Source organism: Haliaeetus leucocephalus, unplaced genomic scaffold (genome assembly GCF_000737465.1).
Source record: "Haliaeetus leucocephalus isolate CR32 unplaced genomic scaffold, Haliaeetus_leucocephalus-4.0 Scaffold139, whole genome shotgun sequence".
In the NCBI taxonomy this organism is placed as follows: Eukaryota; Metazoa; Chordata; class Aves; order Accipitriformes; family Accipitridae; genus Haliaeetus; species Haliaeetus leucocephalus.
Genome location: NW_010972575.1, coordinates 944696 through 965825, shown reverse-complemented (window position 1 = coordinate 965825; position 21130 = coordinate 944696). Strand labels below are relative to the sequence as shown.

Genomic DNA, 21130 nt, shown 5'->3' with positions numbered 1-21130 from the left:
TCTACTTGTGTGCTTGGGAGTTGAAAGGAAAATTTTAGCTCATTTTCCTCTGCCTTTTGGTGGGAGACTTTGAAGTGGGATCTACAAAAGTGGATAAGCAGAGAACAGAATGGCTCCAGCCTTTCCTTTGAGAGGACTTAACACCTGAAATGACAAAAAAAAAGAGGTATTCAGCACAGAAATCTCTCTTATTGCTATTTCAATAGGTCAACAGGAAAAGGAAAAATACTACCTTGTTTTCTGCTCCTTCTTCCTTCCAGCTAAAAAAAAAATAAATATCAAATTCTCCTGTTCCTGCTTTCACTCACCAAATAGGACTCTAAGGAACACAACAGGGTCATGCAAGTCATCCTTGGTTGCCACATCAGGACTGGACTGAGGTAACAGCTTTGTTTATTACTGATGTCCACTGAGCATGGTCACAGAGAAAGGGACTACTTTTAGACACGGAAACTTTTAAAAAATAATTTTGTTCTATTACATTGTTCCTTGAGCCTTTTCTCCTCAATAATGCAGCATGACATTGCCATCAACTGTTAGTACTGTGTCAGAAAATGCCCTTTGAGAATGCAGTGCCTCATCTCTATTCTTCCTTGCTTTAACTCCTGTGCATCCCAGAGAGTCATTATGGTAATTCTTCCCCACAGTTCCTCAGGGACTAGATCTGTAAGGAACATACAAGGAAGCTTCAAGCATTATTTTTCTTCTGGGAAAATTCTGGCATTGGCTGTATACCTCATTTTGCAACCTTAACTCTAGCATAATTTAAATGCACACAAACACACAAACTGTTTTTTCCTAGTGACCAAGCTGAAAAAAAAAAAAAGAAAAAAAGAATAATAAAAAACTCATCACATGTAACTGGCTTTCAATCTGTACAGCAGGACCAGATCCTCAGGAGAACAAAGATGACTGCTCCTTGAGTTCATGCAGTAATTGGCATCAGGAATAGCTGTTCCTAAAGGCAACCAGCCAGTAATTTGCTGGTACATTTCACAGCCATTTGCTTATACCAGAAGAAATTTGAGCCTCAGGCATCCTGGGTTCTGCAGAGGACTGTGAACAAATCTCTTTTTCAGAATCTGGTCCCCCTGCTTCTTCCCCTTCCAGCTCTATGAATTCTCCCTATATGCCTTCAACTCTTTACACCTTTGTACTGAAGTCGGATTTTTTTCTCCTGCTTTTCGATACTATGGCAGCAACATTAGCAGGGCATTGAGAACAAAGGAGAGCCTGTCTCTGTCCTCCATTCAAGTAACTAACTAGAGTGTACAAGAAAAGGCCCTCCCAGTTTGCAAGCCCGGCAAGGTCAGTGCTGAGCTGACTGTGGTGGCAATACATGCACTGTCCCCTCCATCACCGCAGAAGGGCACTGGGTGGGACAAGCACTGCAAGTGGTACAGGCTCTTCCAAGACATTATCTCAGACCCCTGTCCACAGACCAGTCAGTTTATGATAGATAGCTCAGTCAGATGACAGCACATCTCTAGAAAAACTAACAAACCTATTTCTAATACCTAATGGGAATTACCCTTTCCCTCATCCACCAGCAAGTCCCTGTTCCACTGTACAAAGGAACCACAGAGGTTCTCAAATAAATGGCTGGGAAACTTCAGGACAGAAAGAATGAAGATTTTTTTTCCTTAATCCTGCTCTTCCAAACCCTTCCAAATGACCAAACTGCTTGAAGTAACGTTCCCTGACTTTTTTCAGACATAAACTGACACATAAAAATCTCAACTAAATTGCCAAAGTTTTTAGTAACTCAAAACAGGCAGAAAGTTTTGGCAGCTATCAGCTCTGCTTACAAATCTAGGTAGAGAGGAAATACATTAAAGTATTGAGAATAATATCTCAGCAGCATGGCTGCAGGACAGTTCAGTCTGATAGTAACAGTGAAGCCATAACCAAGTAGACAGTATACACAACAGCTCAGATGAACTCCAGTAAAACCTTTATGCCCTACCATATCATCATTCATTTTCTTTTTGCTAGATGTGTCAGAGAAAAATGCTACCTAAGGCATCTGGAATTCAGGACTAGAAGCCTCAGAGATGGCTTTTGAAGTTCAAAGGTATGTGATAAATTTATCAGATGGTTCTGCAATTTTTAAAAAAGATGGATATGCCTTTTGTCCATATGTGCAGGAAAGATTCTTCTTGCCCACCATACATAAGCTTTCTTTCCTGCTAATGTGCTATTGGACACAGGCATGAAATACTTCAGTTGGTTAACAAGAAACAGAAATACCATTACAAAATTTAGAGACTGAAGAAAAAGAAGCATTTCATAACAGCAAGTGAAATTATCATTTTGCCTTCATCTGTTATCAAAGTTAACAGTTGTGATTGTGCCATTAAATAGAGATGGCTAAATCAAGCAGAACAGGTACCAAATACAACTATTTGTTATTTAGCCAGATGATCATTCAAGCAGCATTTAGCTTATCAGTAATTCTTCCTGTTAAGTTTTCTACACTGGAGAATGTCTCACAAAATCAGAAAGAGTGGAACTGCATAAATAGGGGCAGCTTTTATTCTGCTATATTTTGTTTATAAGTATCAGGGTATCATATTAACTTCTCTGTTACAAAAAATTACTGCTCACTTACATCACAGTTGGAAAGCTTCAAAGCAAAAATACTTTGTAGGAATTTATCTATTACTCTTTTTAATTGAAAATTTTTAACTACTGTAGCACAACACAATATATTGTAGAGCTCCTATTAAGCATCAACAGAATTGCTTTGCTACAGTAATACAAGAGCAAATAGTATTCAAGAGAAGCAATCTAATTTTTATCTAAGTCTAGTAATTTGTTTTATCAGACCTTAGCTAGAGCTGTGGAAATCATAGTTCATAGTGCTAAAGCATTCTACTTCACAAGCCAGCATAAATTCAAGTACTTCAGACCCTTCCTTGATATTTTTCAGATGAGTGTGAATATCCTGAAAAAAATTTTTTTAATGTGTCCTGGTCAAACCATTACTTTGTGTGTGTAGACTCACAAGCACACCCATAGCCTTCAGGATTTTTGAATATACAAAACAATTACTTGCTTTTGTATGTATAAGATAATAGAAAGAGCATGGTTCCTCCTGTCCTGAGATATGCAGCACTCCCTTGCTACAGACATTCAATTTTTATTTTTTTTTAGCCTGGGAAAACCACTGCTGATTCAGTTAGCCTGTCTTTAAAGGTACACTTCACTCATCTGCTTCACTCTTCCTCATACAGACACTGTAAGTGAAACAGCCATGAATGCTGACATGCTTTTTCATCAGAAAAGACGTAACTGGCCCTAACATTAGGACAAAAATAACATGTAAAGGTTTTACTGGAGAGAGAAACTCGCTATTGAGAACTGGTTACGTAGACAGCAAATGACCACCCACCCGATTCAGATGGTGGCAAGCAGCTCCTGGTTTCCCAGAGCATGGAACACCAGCCGCTGCATGTGAATCTGCTCTTTCACATACCTGAAAGGTCCATATCAATACCTGATGCGCAACTGAAAAATGTGGCTTTTCAGGAGTTGTAAAGTAACAGGAAAGCTCTGTTTAGGCCAGTTGTTTAGCCAATCTAGTTTGCAAGGGACATGAGGTCTTGAGACAGGAGGCATGAAACTGCAGTCATGACAACGACTATGTTTTCATTTATAAAGGAGGTATTTTACAGCACCTTACAAAGGCCAGAAATAATTTCGAAGCCTTCCAGAACTTCCAAAGTAAAGATTTTTTTGCTGAAAGGTAGAAGGGGAAACAAGCCAACTGACTTTTTTTTTAATGAATCTTTTAAAAACAATTTGCAGCACTTCAATCAGCAAATTTCAAGGAACTTGAAGAGAAAGATGCTGGATCCATCTTACAGAGATGAGGCAGTTTATTCACAGTGTCATAAGAGGTCATATCAGATCCAGGCAAAGAACATACATTTGATTTCTAGCCTCTGTAGTACCGCATATCATCATCTATTTTATTACAAAATATATTTATATGTATTTAACCAGTTAATGATATCGTAGTTGCTTTGAACTTTCATGGTGGATCATAAAAGCACTATTATCCTAGAACAGTATTTTGAAACTAAGCATCAATAATCCTAGAATCACAGAATAGTTTGGGTTGGAAGGGACCTTAAAGATCATCTAGTTCCAACACCTTCCACTAGACCAGGCTGCTTAAAGCCCCTTCCAACCTGGCCTTGAACCAGGGATCCATGCCAGGGATGGGGCATCCACAGCTTCTCTGGGCAACCTGTTCAGTGCCTCACCACCCTCACAGTAAAGAATTTTTACCTAATATCTAATCTAAATCTTTCAGTTTAAAACCATTACCACTTGTCCTGTCACTACGTGCCCTGACAAAGAGTCCCTCCCCATCCTTCCTGTATGCCCCTTTTAGGTACCGGAAGGCTGCAATAAGGTCTCCCCAGAGCCTTCTCTTCTCCAGGATGAAAAACCCCAAGTCTCTCAGCCTGTCCTCACAGGGGAGATCCTCCAGCCCTCTGATCATCTTTGTGGCCCTTCTCTAGACTCGCTTGAGCAGGTCCAAGTCTTTCGTATGTCAGGGGCCCCACAGCTGGATGCATAACTATGTTATCAGCTGCATTTAACTCTAGAAAGCAGCAGCAGTCTTGCATTTTGCAAATGTATCATTAGTTTTTATTTTTCCTTTACAATACCAGAAAGAGCTCTGATACTCTGAAATACACCAGACAGTACCTACCACAACCCAGTACCTCTAGAGAAAGTGTTGTCAGTAAGAAATACATTCCAATTGTCACAGCTAAGCAATTTCTTAGATTAAAGGGATTCTAAGTGATTTCATGGTACAAGAAAAGACAGTTAATGTAACACACAAAAATTAAATTGTCAATCGAGGTGTCACATAGTAAATGAAAAGATTTCACTGTCCGCTCAAAAAAATAGGAGTAATCACGCAAGGGCTACAGTGAAACAAAGATGTGTGTGCCTTAGCATATAAAGGACTGGGTTTGTCATGAAAAATTCTTTAGGTCCATATATTCAGGGTTTCTTGCATGCAGAACCCTAGAAACAGCAGTGCTCAGATTTAAATTGGATTTCAAGAGGGCTCTTTTTCCTGTGGTGACAGTCAGAAATCCTGCTGACGGTCCAATTTACAAGAAACAGCTGATGTCATTTTGATAAAGCTCTATTCTAGTTTCATGTACCCAAGTGTTCAGACAAATTCAGACTTTCTGCTTTCTGTGAAACATCCAAAAAGGTCAAGATCCCAAAGAATGAAGGGAAATAGACAAGAAATGAAAGTACAGTATTTATCAGGTTTGCATTTTAACATCAAGTCATGTGTGTGCCTCTGTGTATATTCTGTTGTGTTCAGGAAACTATAAGCATACAGCATATAATGAAGTTTCTTGATTCCTATAGGTATAAAACAATGGGATTGAAAATGACATCAACAGACAAAATGCTGCAAGTAAAAGGACAGTATTTATTTGTTTGTTTGTTTATTTTAAAACATTTTACATTGATAGAATTTTATTTCAAAGGAAGACCATAATCTATTCATTCAAAACTAGGCTGTTAAGCATATATACTTAACTCTAATTTTTCCTACACATAATGGAAGAAAATTATATTTTACAAATACCTATTTTTAATAGACCTTATGAAAAACATGTTTAAAAATAACTGCCAAAATCTGCCTCTTTAAATATAGAAAACACCCTTGCTGCACTAAAGATATCTTTCTTAAAAGCCAAAAATATCTAAGTCAACAGTTGAGTCCACATCAAACCCTACTGAAAGCAGTAGTGACATAAAAATGTAAAAGTACTGTACAAAGTACAGCTTTTGTTTGTCTTAATACTGTACGTATTTGTTTTAAAAATGTTTTATAAATACTAATATTATTGAACTTAACATCCTTTCCTTTCTGCAGAAAAAAATGAGCCACTGAAATTATCTCTGTTTACTACAATGTATCCTCTCCTAATGTGAATCTTCTCTCATAATTCAAAGGGAATTTTACTACTAATTTCAATGCAAGCAGGACTGAAAGTTTTCTTCAGCATATCACTGTGTAATTCCTCTTACTGTCACTTAGTTTCCCCCTTAGTTTCATAAAGCAAAACTTTACAGATCAGAAAATCAAGTACTTCAGTTTAGTTCATTGTAAAACCGAGTGTTCAATTAAACCAAAACCAATTGCAAATAATGCTGCATGCTTTTTAATCAACATCCCTCTCTCTCTCTTGCTTCCTTTATAGCCCCTTCTGGCTTTTTTTCTGGAATGAGCTTTTTAAGAAGGTGCGGTATCCTGGATCATTCACATATTCATTAGTAAAGCGTGAACTCAATACTCTCTGCCTCTTCTTCTCTCCCAAGATAATATCTGCTCCATAAAATGTGTCTTCAAATCTCATGTCAGAGGCTGTAGACTAAAACCAGACAGTAATTACACATACAGCTTCTTACAGGCCACCATATTCTGACATATTTTAGACAAGTTACAAGGAAACACAGATATATTTCACTAGAACATATGAAGCCATCTACATAACTGATTATGCAGTTACAACTGTTTTCAGGAAAATGTCTAAATATTAAATATATATTTTAAATGTATATTTAAAATATAATTTTTACTTTTCCATATTTTGCATGTACCAGTCATCATTTAATTCTCTAGGTCTGTAGTGTTGCTGACATCGTCCAGAGGTCACACAATCACTCTAATTCATGGTGAAAAAGAGCAACATGGAAGTGATACAATTGTTGGGCAGGTTTGATGCTAGCAGTATTATCTACTACTTTGTGTTATTCAGAAGAGTTTTAAATACAAGGTACTACAGCATGGACCTCTGAAGAGAAACCTGCACACTGCATAATTTGCAAAGAATTGGAATCACAAGTTCCATTGTTCGTCATCAAGCTTAAAACTGTTGGGAATCCACTGAAACAGAGCAGCGGGAAAGCAAACAGCAAGCCATTTGGGAAAAAGCAGTGGCAGAAATTTTTGGACCAACTTCTACTACTGGAGTCATGGTAAAATTCCCGGGATTTGGAAAAGTATCATTTAGGAGGAATTAGTGTCATTTATTTCAAGAGATGGAAACAGTATTATAAGCTGCTTTCAACTTGAACTGTATTCAGCATGAGGAAGAGGAGGCGGCGTTGGGCATACCTTGAGGACTAAGCTACATATTTATAGAATTTGAGGCAATAATAGAAAATCATGCAAAGATCTGAGCACAGGCTGTGGCTTGTTTTATTTATTTGACCAAATTAAATGGTTTTAAGCTATACTTATCTTCCCTATGACGTTAATGGTGTCAAATACAAAAAAATAAATATTGATCTATAAAAACTCCATTTTAAAAAGGGCAGCATAAACCCAACTATGTTTGTATTGTTATCCTTAGTGAAATGCAACCATTTACACTCTACAGAACATGCAGTTAATTAGAAATGCTTTTTACACATAGTCTCTAAAAAAAAAAGGTAATGGAATGCTTTCTGGGTATAACGAAAAACCCCATTGAATATAACCAGATGGTTCATTTAACATTTTCCAAGACATCTATCTCAACCCTAGACAGACAGGACACTGAAAGATGTGTGCACTTATCCCAAATACATTTACAAAAAGGTGTCCTAGCCAAGAACATTTGACCACTGCACCTCCCATTAGAAAGAGCAGTCCTAATCTTACTCTATTCCTTCAGCAAAACAGGGCATCCTGCTGGTGAACACTCCTCAGCAGGCTGACAGCCTCACATTTCTGTGTCTCTCTTCCTTTCCCAGCTTTACTGCCCCTTTCATACATGATGCCAATCCTTTCCTTTGACACGCTCCTAGCTTTCTGCATATACACAATCCATGTTGGGGTGGGCTGCTGAGAATTGGATGAAAAGGAATGATAACAATGATGGTAGCTGCATGTGGCAACAAGCATAGAAAAGGAAAGTCAGACTGAAACCTTCTTCAGCTACCTCACCATGTAATGCTATAGCAGTTCACCAAACTCATACAAGCTGACGTATGCCTGAAGAATCAACTCTACACATCATTCCCCTACAACTCCTTGCACCCAACTTTCAAGAATCAGCTAATTAATGTCACATAATGGCTGTGTGAACAGGTATTGTGTATGAGCCCATCTCTGTGCAGCAATAAAAAATATAGTGTACTCTGCTCTCCCTTTCAAAGCTTCACTGAAAAGGTTCTTCAAGTAAGAAGGAATTTTTTATTCAAACACTGAATTATTGTTTGTTCTCAATTATGACTAGGTTTTTGCATCTTTATGCTTCGGTCTTACATGTTAAGAAAGCTAGCATTTAACTTGCAATGCAGTTTTGAACAAACAGCTCTAAAATAGAACATGGACATGAGAAGAACATGGTGCTCTTCTCAGTAGACTTTGTGAATTGCACAATATTTAGCATTAATGACAAAGACAGGTAATAGCAGTCTTGTCTCCTCCAACAACTCAACGGCATAACTTTCCCTTTTCAACCTTTAAGTGTTACACTTTATGAACCTCAACACTTTTCCACATGGCATACGTATAGATGACTAGCTGGTGGATGTTGTTTGAAACTGCAGGAAACCTAAAAAATATTACAAAGATTTGGTTTTAAACCAAAGACTAGTGAAATGCTGATGAGTCTTGCCAGTGACATTAATGAGTTCTGATGAGGCACTTTTTTTCTTAGAACAAGTTAATTGCATTTTTATTAAATTGAATGCTTTTAAAATCACAAAGCTCTGATAACTTTTTAAAGTTTTTAATAAAGTATACACATGTTATAAACATACTGAAAAAACAGAATATCTGTCAATTTAAATATTTACTAACTTGGTAACTCATGTCTGACAGATGATTGACCAAGATGTCCCTTTTAGGAGAAAAGAATCATGTTTGACAACAGCATTTGCCTGTACTGGAAGAAAAACTAACCTTTCTCACTAGCAAATGGACACTTGTGCTAATTGTTGTGCTGATTTAACCAGTCATATTAGTACAGGCTTCACAAAACATTTGTCCAATTTAAACAGAAAATGCGGACTAAATCTAAGGATAATGTTATTAGCATTTTGAGCATATATATACTATAATATTATCAGCAAATACTCACAAAACGTGCTTTTACTCTCTTAGGAAGCTCTTCATCCAGTGTATAGATCTCTTCTCTCTTCATTACTATTTGAGAACCATCTTCAAACTCAACCTAATTGAAAAAAATGGGTATATAAAATAAAATCATAATTTAACTCTTGCAGGAAGTTTTTGGGAATGTCTCCAAACAACAATATATGTGCAAACACAGAAGATTTATATACAAATATTTAGCTATCTATTTTAGAAGGTAAAATTAGGATAAAACGCAAAAAATGTTACTTCTTAGGAAATGCAATACATTCATAAGTTGAAAATAATATCTAAGCAAAGAGACTTCAAAATCAACACTGACACATATACAATAAAGTAAAATTTATTAGATTAGAAATGCAGAGCAGTAACAATACAGACAACATTATTTTGTAGGAGTGACATTAAAATGTCTTCATGTCATTTTTATTTGCCTCTAGTTTTTTTACTTGCTTCTAATAAATAAAAAATTAATTTTTACATCCTGTGATTCAAGGTTGAGGAAGACCATATCAAAAGAAAGAAAGTATGAGTGACAACTAAGGAAATACCAGTTAACAGAATTTTATTGAATCTGATCGAATTTCTTTAAAATGCTGTGTTCAGAAGATGAAAAGCTTTATCGTGCTTAGGTTTAGATTTAATCCAACATGAACCCCGTTAGCAGAAAATGAGAAAGGAAATGTAACTAGGTGTGGGGAATGTTAAAATGCTGAGGCTTTGAAGCATTTAAGCTTTCAGTAGCTGCTGATATTTTTTTTAATACTTCATCTAACAATTGTGAATTTCAGCTATTATCTATGACTGCAGTTTTAGTTCCCACAGAAACTGTATTTTAAACTTTGGTATGAAATTAAAAAAAGTCCCATTCCACAACCTTAGGTGACTTAATAAGACCATGTAAATGACAACAACAGACTGAGGCTCAAGAACAAGCCCAAATACAAACATAGGAAAACATTAACTTATCAAAAGTATTATTATAGATTAAACTGAAAAATCATATATTTGAAGTTGTAAATGGACTGGGTTTTGTAGGTTCAAATTAAAGCCTTACCATGACTATGTCAGATTAATTGTGAACAGCTGAAAAATCTGATATAGTATACCTATTCTCAAAAGCCAGGGTACAGATCTATGAGCTATTAACTTCTTTAAAAGCATTTTTTTTTTTACAGCAATTAACATGGATGCACAAATCTAGAATGCATTTAAAATCCGCAGAGCACAGATGGATAACGAAGTCACAAAAGTCATCCTTGCTCCTCTCTGTTCCTGTTACTAACCCCGTAAGCCTAGCCTGTGAGTAGTATGTTAGAGGAACTTAAAGGTCAATTTGGCTTAAGCTTGTTTAAGAAAATAATGGCAATTTAGGTATTTTTCACCAGGATGCAGGAGCAGCCTTTCTGCTATTCCTGCTCCTTATGGGACATTTGGTAATATGTTTTTGCATAATACAGTTGGCAACAATGTTTTTTGCATCACTGGTGAAAGAACTGGGAAATTAACTCGGCCACCTTCATGCCACCAGAAAATCACCTCCTGAACTGGCAATATTTTTGTTTTTACTGGTAGCGTGCAGCAGGAGGCAACTGCTTCATCCCACAGAATCTGGCATGCTTGCAGCACAAAATATATTGAACATTTACAATGGAGAGTACCTGGAAGTTCTTCCGCTATAATTCAGCATACCACACTGGAAATAAATTTGTCTACCATTAAAGGCAACAAGAGCTCCTCTAAGACTTTCAATAGTATCATGATTCATGCAAAATATAAACCCACCAACTGTAATAGCTCCAATTTAATTCAGACTGCAGATACATTTCAAATTATCAACTTTATCCAGCAGATTATTTTATTTGGAATTCTGCTGCTGTACAATTTCTGTGTAGTACATTATTCTCTCCATGAGATTTTCTTTTATCAAGACATCATAAATTAAAGGGTCAGCTGAAATTGTTAGAAGCAATTAATAGAGTGAATGGATAATTTAATAATCTCAAATGAAACTCAAAAATAAATAGTGAACTTTAATATAAAAAATGATCAACAAATCAAATGTAGATCACATTAACAATTTCACTTGAACACCTGCTTTATTTGGCATGTATAACTCTGCTTAGGGATTGTGTAGGATACTGGGTCACTAATGTCAAACTGGACGACACAAATTCTAGTGCATTGTGTCATAGCTCCTGCACGCACAAGTACTGTTACATTCAGTACAAATGTCTCATGAACAGGAGGAAAATTCACAGATATATCCAAGCAGAATGGATTTGCCTTATTAAATCATAATACTTATTTCAGAGAGTGCTTTTCAGTCTCTCCTTTTGTCATACCATCTAAAAGATCACACAAAAGCCTTGGTAAGAGAATCTCAAATCTCAGAGGTGCAACAGAGATCTCATAACCCAGAAGAATGGAGCATCTGTATGCATGGGTCCTGGAAGCTTTCAGACAGGCTGTGTAGAAAGACCAGAGGGAGAACTACTAATGTGTCTTGAAGATAGCCTTGCACCCTTCATGTCACAGACTTTCTGTAACCTGTGGCCATGTTGTGGCAGCCCCCTCTTTGGTCCTACAGATTGAAATACTTGTTTGTCTCCAGGGCCCTAGGTAGTGCAATTTGGACTCCCTCTAATCTTTAATCTTTGCTATTTACCCGTGATAGGGGTTGTTACAAGGCAGTTTACAGTAATCTCCCATGATTGCTATGCTGAGGAACTCCAAACCTTACTGAACCTCTGCATGCTAATCCATTTTCCTTAAACTAAACTGGTTTCCTCACGTTGTCCAAGAGGTCTAAAATAAAGAAAAAAGTTTGTTTTGACTGTTAGATTCCTTCAAATATAAAAGATAACAACATTCATCTAATGTACCTCAAAGTATTCCTCAGAAGACCAGCTGTTCAGAAGATTAAATGATTTGAAGATTAATGTTACTATAGAACAATAATCTTTATATTTTATAAAGAACTTTTCACCTTCACAACATAATATAGCTGCTGAATATAAGGGAAGAGGTAAGATTTAGAGACTAGCTCAAGGCATCAGGCATTTGAGGACTTGAGTTCGATTGCAAGTCATTGGCAAAGTAAGAAGGTCAACACAGCAAGTCATTTAGCCTCCCTGTGCCTTAATTTATCTACAGATATAATAGTAAATTTGCCATTTTTGTAGAGTAATGTGAGGCCCTCACATGAAAAGAGTTACATAACTGAAAATGATTATATATATATAAACGAAATGTACCTAGATTCTCATTCTTTCAGAAGTGCTATTATTATTGTGATTGTTTCATTGCAGTTTCTACAATTCACTTGGGTACTCAAAGCTGCTGACTGATTTTTCTCAAAGGCAAGCATATAAAAAAACAATTATTGTGTCTCTGAAATCAGAAGTCAGCTTTTTAGCACTGCCTTCAGTGTTCAGTTCCCTTTTGCCTTTGCTGAGGATAAAACACTCCTTATATTACATGTTAATTAATTCAAAAGTGCCTCAGACAAATGAAAGTGGGGCCATTTATGCTCTTCTTTTTACTGTCCTCCCTTACAACCTTTTATGAAATGCCTACAGTTCATTGTAGTCACACACCAATACTTATTTTTATATCATTAATTGTACAATTACCTGACATCAAATAAAAGTAATAACCTGGCGAAACTAACAAATGTTATCTCTCAATCTCAATGTTCTACCTGTTCACCTGAGTTCTTATTAAATAAGACATTCTCTTGCTCTTATAAGAACGGGTGAAAACTCAACTCCCAAAGAGTGCACAGCACTTGTTAATGGTTTAGACAGCTTTATTTATTAGTTTAAATGCATTAGCAGTTACAATAAGAGCCCACACTCCAGCCTTCTGCAGCTTTGAAGGTGCAGCTGGCCACTCCAATGCTAGAGCCCAATGAGCAGTTTGCAATAAAGACATCTGAAAAACAAGCACATGGCAATAAATATAGACACTCACCTGATAGATGTGAGCTGTGTTTGTTCCCAGATACTTTGCACCATACAGTTTTCCATCAGGCCATTTCACTTGGACAACCTCTCCCTCTGCAGGTGGGCCCAGCCTTAGGCAATCTCTGCTCTATTTACAGAGAAGGATGGATTCTCAAATCAGTGAGTGAGCCACTACACTGAAATTACCAGTAAGCTGCTTTTTACAACTTGGTAATTGGAGGTGATTTATTACCACGTGTGTTTCAAGTTTTACAATCCTGCTAATGGGCTAACAGAAGATATTGTTAGCCTTTATGAAAACAAAATACTGACCAAAGAAACACTCTCTTTACAGCTTGATGTTGCATTGGCAAGGCAACGTATGCATAAATCAGATAGCTATCAGGAACTGTGATACATTTTACCCAAAATTAACTTCCATCACACATTGCAAATAAAGATCACTAAAGTGCAATTGCGTATGTGCAAGACCTTCTCTTTTACATATTGAAGTAACTCATGTTTTGTTAACCACAGCACATTTTTGCTAGATGCTAACTTTGCTGACTGAAACATACCCTGATGGATCAAACTATAAATGGTGAGAATGCCAATGAGTTCTTTGCTTACGTGGAGAAACACTGAAAGAATCCAAATACTTACAAAGAAGAATCAGATGGGATTTTTTTTTTTTTTCCAGGTATGAAGCAGTTTTTTTCCTGTGTTTTGACCAAATTTTGTGCCTGACTTGTTGAGCATGTCAGAGCAACACACTTAACCCTAGTCACAACATATCCATGTTATGGTTTCTTTTGCCCCATATGGCTCAGTATGACTAAATGACTCATTTGCAGAGAACACTGACCACACAACCATAACAACAGCTGTCCACATGAGGAAATACATGAAGGACCAGAAAAGGATCATGTCAGCTCTGCGCTCACTAATTCTTTGGAAGTTATCTCTGTCAAATACTCACCCCAACAAAGGCATCTACGCTTTGTACGAACTACATTGCAAGACCTGTTGTATAAATAGCACTAATTTAGTGCTGTTCTCCTAGGTGTGAGAGGACCTACTTTACGACCATGTTACCTGAGCTCACTGCTAAGAGCTCTAGACTGGGAAAAGATAAAGCCAAGGACTCAGGTACAAGGACTCAGCAAAAAGGTCCTGCAGGACCTGGTATTTTCTCAGGTTGCTGCAATACTATTACCGTTTTCCAAGTCTCAGATTTACATAGAATAATTTACAAAATTATTTTATTTTTGAGTTCAACAGTTCACTTCCAACAGAGGCTAACAATCATCATGACAAAGAACTCAAAACATGGGATTGAAAAATGCACCACAGTGATCCTTACTGGGACATTACCTTGTTATAATATCATGCTAGCCAAATCCAGGCTTTATAAAATTTTTAACCACGTGTATCTTAATCCATGAATTTGATTCAACACATGAGAGAAGAAGTGAAAAGCTGGATTTTCATAGAAACACACTTTCCTGCATGACAATACTGTCTCTGTCATCTCTCAGGTGCTGTGCCAAGGGGACAGCTCTAAAATATGCCCTGTGTGTTTGCCTGGCAAAGGTTGCTGTGACAGATACACAAAGACACATGTTTTCAACTTCACCATATATTTGTGGTAGTAGGTGGCATTACTGTAATCACACTTCCTGGTATTTCCAGGAGAGGCAGGGGGGAAGGGATAGCTTCTGTCTACTTTCCAACAGCAGAATAACTGAGTTCTCAGGGGACAGGGATTGCTAAATACTATCATAGCTCTGCCTATAAATTAAATGAGACTATATTTTTAATGCTTTCTCCTCAGTGGTGACTGTCAAGATGGTTACTGTCATGATAATACTTCTTCCTCTATCTATTTATTTCTAAAGTGTAAAAAGGAGTCTTGGCTAAGCATCTTGAACCAAACTTTTAAAATGAATCACGGAAGATAGCAAATTTCCTGAAAACAAACAATCTATCAACAATGTCAAGCCAAACATTAATTTTCCAACAACAAAAGCCCAGCATGAATTACTCCCTTTGCACCTTGCACAACAAAAAAATCTCACAGCTTCTCTAGGATAGCTAATGGAATTGCTCATATGGAAAATTAGAGTTCTCATGCAAATAACTAGACAAATAACAATCCCATTCTTCATGTATCACCACAATGTCTTAGTCTATGGAACAATGTTTGGGAAACCTGTACTAAATAGTTTTTGCTGATTTCTACCAGAGTTCCTACCTTTTATTTTCATATTACATAACCATTTTAGATATTCTTTACTGCAAAAATAATTCTCACCATTTTCTTCTGGGGAATGATTAGATCCATCTCTTAGGCTGACAAAACTGCAAAAATGCAACCTCACTTTTCTGTCATAAAATGAAAAATCAGACATCAAGATATGGCAATCCTTCAACATTCCCATACACTAGCTGTAAATAACATAGTGTGGGCTCAGTCTACATTCAGCTTTTATGAGAATTGTACATGGATTACAATTACATAGTATATTTTCTTCTTCACACAAATGGACAAAACCATGCCTATCTGCACTGAAAAGCCTATTCACTTAAGTGTCCAGTTTCACATTCCAGCTGTTTCACAGCTCAGAGCCTCAGCTCCATGCATGGTCAGCTACAGAAGGCTGCTCAGGGACATGTCCAGTTGGGTTTGAGTATCTTCAAGGATGAACACTTCAGCCCGTCACAGTGAAAAAGTTTTCTTAAGTGAAGAAAAATTCCATGTTAAGGAATTTCCTGTATTTCAGTTGGTACCTGTTGCCTTTCATCCTGTCACTCTGCACCACTGAGAAGTGTGTGGCTCCATCTTCTTTACTTCCCTCATCAGGTATTTATATACTTGGATAAGATCCCTGAGTCTACTAGTCTCTACGCTGAACAGCCCCAGCTCTGTCAGCCTCCTCTCAAATAACAGATGATCCAGTCCCTTCACCACCTTCATATCCTTTCACTGTATTTGCTCCTGTATGTCCTTGTCCTTCTTGTACAAGTGAGCCCATAACTGGACACAGCACTACAGATATGGTATCACCAGTGCTAGGTTTACAGCCATTCAAAAACTTTCTTTATGAATAAAAACCTGTGAACAGCAATAATTCTAAACTTTTCTTGTTTATTACAGGTGGTATTTTCTGGTTTCAGAAACATTCATTTTGGGGTTCATTATATACATTGAACTAAAACAGTAAGCAATCCATTCACAATATGTGTTGGAAAAACATGTTGAAATACTGCGTTTGTCTCCTATGCTGTCACTAAGGAATTCTTGTGTACAGCACTACAGATAAAGTAGACATTTTTGCTGTTTTTCTCTTCTGATATTTCTTTGTCTTTACCACAGATGTTGAATGATACTTTGGTTCGTTAAGGCTGGACAGAGTATTTGCAAGTAGCAAATGCAGTTGCAGTGGCAGTGTGGTGATCACCACAATGGAAAAAATGTGGAGCCACACTAAGAAAAAAAAGGGACGAAGTCTGCACCTGAAGCATGCACTTGAATCCAGAAACTGTGAAATGTTGCAAGCTTCCCATAATTTGAATACAGCCACTGACACCTGAAGAAAATATCTTAATTTTTAAAATATTTTCAAATGCTTTCCTAAATCAAGGTTAAAGAGTTTAGATATTCTGGTCTAGATGAACTTACGAACTATTGAGACTATTCTCTGAAACAGTCAGAAACAGATGTTCCTTGGAAACCTACAATTTTATTTTGACAATGTCTTGCCTGGCAATTATGTTATTAATTCAGCTATTTCAAATTCAACAATTATTTTCAAAATTATAAGAATATAAGAGCCTTTGACTTCTTCTAGGTTTGATCCAAAGGAGCTACACTGAAAGCAAGTATCTTTAGTGAATTCAGAGGAAACAGACAACAGTGTGGTGCAATCCTCAAAGTCAATGGGGCTAAATTGGCTCATACCTTCAGGCACTGGCTAAAAGAAGCTTGCAAGTTAAATTGATAGTAGAAAGGATACTGTAGTTTTTCATGTGAAAATTGTAGTAGGAAAGGATGAAATTATTCTGTGACTACAAAATATCAGCCAATGTTAATTTACAGAGTCTCTGGTCTGACAGAAAGCTAGATAGAGAGGAAATCTTAGAAAGAAAAATACTGGCATGGCCAAAGTAGAATATGTGAGTATTTAATGAAACACAAAAAGTTTTCAGTTTGAGGATTTTTTCCCCAGTGAGAAGGCAGCAGTTGAACAAAAAAGACCTAGAGACTGCAATGCATTATTTAACAACACTTTTAAAACACTTTTTTTCAGGTTCAATACCTGAAAAGCAAAAAGCTCTCACACACATTTCCGAATATTCTGAAGACACAAAACTCCCACGACTTCATTCCTCCTGAATCTGGCAGCAGGGAAAGTTTTTCACTGGTTTGTACAATGTTCTGCCTTTCAACAGTCAGCTTATAGCTCAATGTTTGTTCTTTCAGGAGCTTAAATGGAATCATATCCTTCCAAATCTGATTCAGTCTTTGGTGAATGTGGAACGTGATTGGTGAAGAAGGGATCATTTAACTCCTTTAACTTAAAGTAATTGTCATAAAGGTTAATATTGTATTTAGTATCATAGCAATAATATTGGTCATTGTATCTCAAGAATTTGTTTGAAAAGAGGAAAATGTGGCCCATATGGCATCTTTTAGAGGAGGTATAAATCCAAGAGTAGTCAAATATTTAAAATTGTTGCTAGAAAACAATCATATTCAAATGGAAGAATGCCAATACTTGTCTATTCAAATCAGGGGACAACTTTGTCAGATCACCTGGCTCTTGTGAATTGTTTGATGATGTGATCCTATCCTGAGTCAAGAGAGGATAGAAAAGTTGTGATGATGAAGGTCCCCGATTTGATCCTGCAGCTGATAACCTAGACTAGTATGTCTTGTTTAAAAGCTGCTTTTGCCTTCCGCTCATACTTTTACATGAGCATTCTGTGGAACTTTTCCTATTAGGACAAAGAAAATCAATCTCCATCTTGATCAGATCAGAATATTTTCTGTGGAAGATTACTAAACTCAGTTCTCACAGCTGTGCTCCTACAGTGGGCTTAATTGGGAAGAGGAGAATGAAACACTGCGGTGTAAAAGTCATTTGCAATCCAAAAATAACAGTTTGAAGACCCTCTTTTAATGCTAATGAATATTACTGAAGACCAGTTTTCCCTGAACATAGCCTTAAAACATTCACACACATACACACATATATATATATAACAATACAGTGAGATTTCTTTTGCCATGTATAAAAAAATAAGGCCAAAACCTTGGAAAGATATTGAATAAAAATCAATCTATGTTATACTGTATGAAGTGGAAATATTGTCTGCAAGTGGTTCATTCTTGATGTTTACTCTTATTCACCACTAACCATCTGAATAAGCATAAATTTTTTCCTTATAGCTGCACTGTTTTACATACCCGAGGTTTACACTCATAAGCTGGCATCATTTAAAGTAATTTGTTAGACATGCAGAGTAGCCTCTTCCTTTTCTGAACCATTTCATTCTTCTGGAACTTGTTAAACAATTTTCAAATCTACCACATCCATAACATTCTTCTACCCATTTCCCATGAAGGTGTCTCTACAAAATCCACAACATGGATCATCAAACTGTCATCAAGCATTAACCAAGACAGCAAACATAATCAGGCTGACACCTCTTTGTTAAGGAGAGTGTCTGAGTAGCCCCTTTCCCTTGAACAACCTCAGAAATTCCCATTTTTCCTCAACAGTAACAGAATTGTTTATCTGTTTAACTGGCAGACACAGTGCTGAGCTCTGTTATTTTTCAAATCACTATGATTTAGACTGTATTCAAAATAAAATATTTTTGTTTGTTCAAATTGTATTCAAATTACAGCATTTTTCTCAAATGTCAATTAGCAAAAATTTCTGCATCTCCTTGACACTCCTGGGTTTTACTTGCTGATTTGCTTTGTTTCCAAAACAAAGCACAAAATGCCTCACTGTTTATTCAAATTCTTGTCAAATACCATTGATGGTATAATTGACACAAACAATACAGGGGTAAAGTGGTTTAGTGTGGCTCTTGCAACAGGTTTTGTGAGTTAGCACATACTTCTAATCCTGTTTTTGCTGTATGGCTCTGTAATGCAGGGACTGAATGAAAGACATGGAAATTGTATAAATTATTTTACTTAATGGTAAAGGAATAGTATAAATATACACAGAACCTGACTGGCATTATTCTTCCTGGGATGCTACGAGTTTAAAGACAGTTTAAATCTTAGCTCAAAACTAGTATTTGCAACAATCAGAATAGCTGAAAAGTTACTCATTATTTCTGTACCATACAACATTAAAACGCTCTAGGAAGACATATTCCAATCAATCAACAGCAGCCTTGCAGGAAGACTGTGTAAGAATCCATTTTGTTCTGCTGCTATGGCTTTCTGTATCGGACCCACTATGCTGTTGTCACGCAACTTGCCAAGAAGGAATGGCAAAGAGGCAGAGGTAAGCAGCAGCCTGGCTTCAGCCTTGCAACGTGCCTGGTGAACAGATCCTTTCTGTATTGTTCCATCCCTGATGCACAGAGGCTATGGCACAATATTGTAATCCTCCTCCTGCAGACTGAAAGCTGATAATCTAGCCCTGAGGTTTCAAAGATCAAAGAGAAACAGATACCGAAAAGACAAACTAGAGCCAAATCAGACTCTGTAATTGCAATAAACCTGGCCTTCCTAGCCTGCATATCTACATATTTTTTTACTACCACTCATCTTGTGTTTGTTCATAAATTTATACATATTGTTAAAATCAAATTGTGAAATAGAAACTGTCCATTTTCTGTCATCCACTGCATTGCTTAAATCTATAAGAATGGCTCAGACCTTAGTATTAGTCTATCTAACCACAGTTTCCATGAAGCAAACCATAAGATTAGCTCATTTGGGCTTTTATCCTAGAAATTCCATGGTTTCTGAAAAATAACTTAAAACTCATGCATGGTCCCCAAAACTGAATAACCAACACCTCTATCCTCTTATTTTGGAGAAACTGAAATTCATTTCACAGCAAATTCAATTCATAGCACATTCATTTTAATTTATAGCAAACCAGCATTGTGGTATTAATCACAAAATTAACAGTTACCTCTCACAACACAGACAAAACACAGTAACTACATCTGATTTTCACTGATAAGACTTCAGGTGGGTTTCTAGTCCCCAAAATTCATGAAAAAGTAGGAAAAATCTAGGTTTGATTATTGGGCTTTTGCACAGAAATGGTCCTCTCGTTGACTCTAGTTGAACTGCAGCAGTTGTTTCTAAATTTTCCCCTTAAATTAGGACCTGAGTTAAATTTACTATCCTACTTCATTGTTACTAGGGTACCTACCATGGGATAGTGCTCTGTACTCACAGAAGCCAGATGAAGTTGGTTTGAAAGGGAAGGAGCACAGAACTAAGCACACGGTGACGGCGCTGTCAGGAAGTTAGCTCTTGCTGTACAGATGCAGGAGAGAAAAAAGTTCCCAGGGCAGAGTAGGAAAGGTACCCCTGAACAGTCCTGAGGATGGAGCTTCAATGTCCCCAAGGCCATTCTGCAAAGGCAGTTAATGCAAATTGTCTCCTCTGCCTACGTTACTTCAGCTAACATTAACTTTCAACGCGAGTGCTAGTGATTAAGCTTCCACAATCACGCTCACCAGTGATTGTTTCATAAGGAGCAGGACTAATGTGATTACAATGAACACCTCCAATTTAGAAAAGCTTGTCACACCGGCATATAACATACCACGGCTGCAAAGAGTGAATATATCTACCAACACCATTAAAGTGGAAGTGGAGAAACAAATTGTGAACAACCTCTGACCTCAACAGACTGTCAAACTTGTTTTTCTTTTGGGAGCTGATAGTATACAGTAGTTAATGTAAATTTTTAGAAACACAAAATTAGGTTTCATATGTTCCAAGACAATCTGAATGAAAAGGAGAGTGGTAGCTAATTTGCCACAGTCAGAATTTTAT

The 21130-nt window shown here is 36.9% G+C and overlaps 1 protein-coding gene across 1 annotated transcript in view; it reads right to left on the bottom strand.

Moving 5' to 3' along the window:
* Positions 1-6245: 6245 nt before the first annotated feature.
* Positions 6246-21130, bottom strand: part of KDM4C (lysine (K)-specific demethylase 4C) — a 271840-nt gene continuing 256955 nt past the window's right edge. Inside the window, exons 20-22 of the mRNA XM_010586055.1 lie at positions 13112-13231; positions 9123-9215; positions 6246-6422 (exon numbers count right to left, since the gene is read on the bottom strand). Of these exons, the coding sequence (XP_010584357.1) occupies positions 6246-6422; positions 9123-9215; positions 13112-13231 (390 nt within the window). The remainder of the gene's footprint in view (positions 6423-9122; positions 9216-13111; positions 13232-21130) is intronic.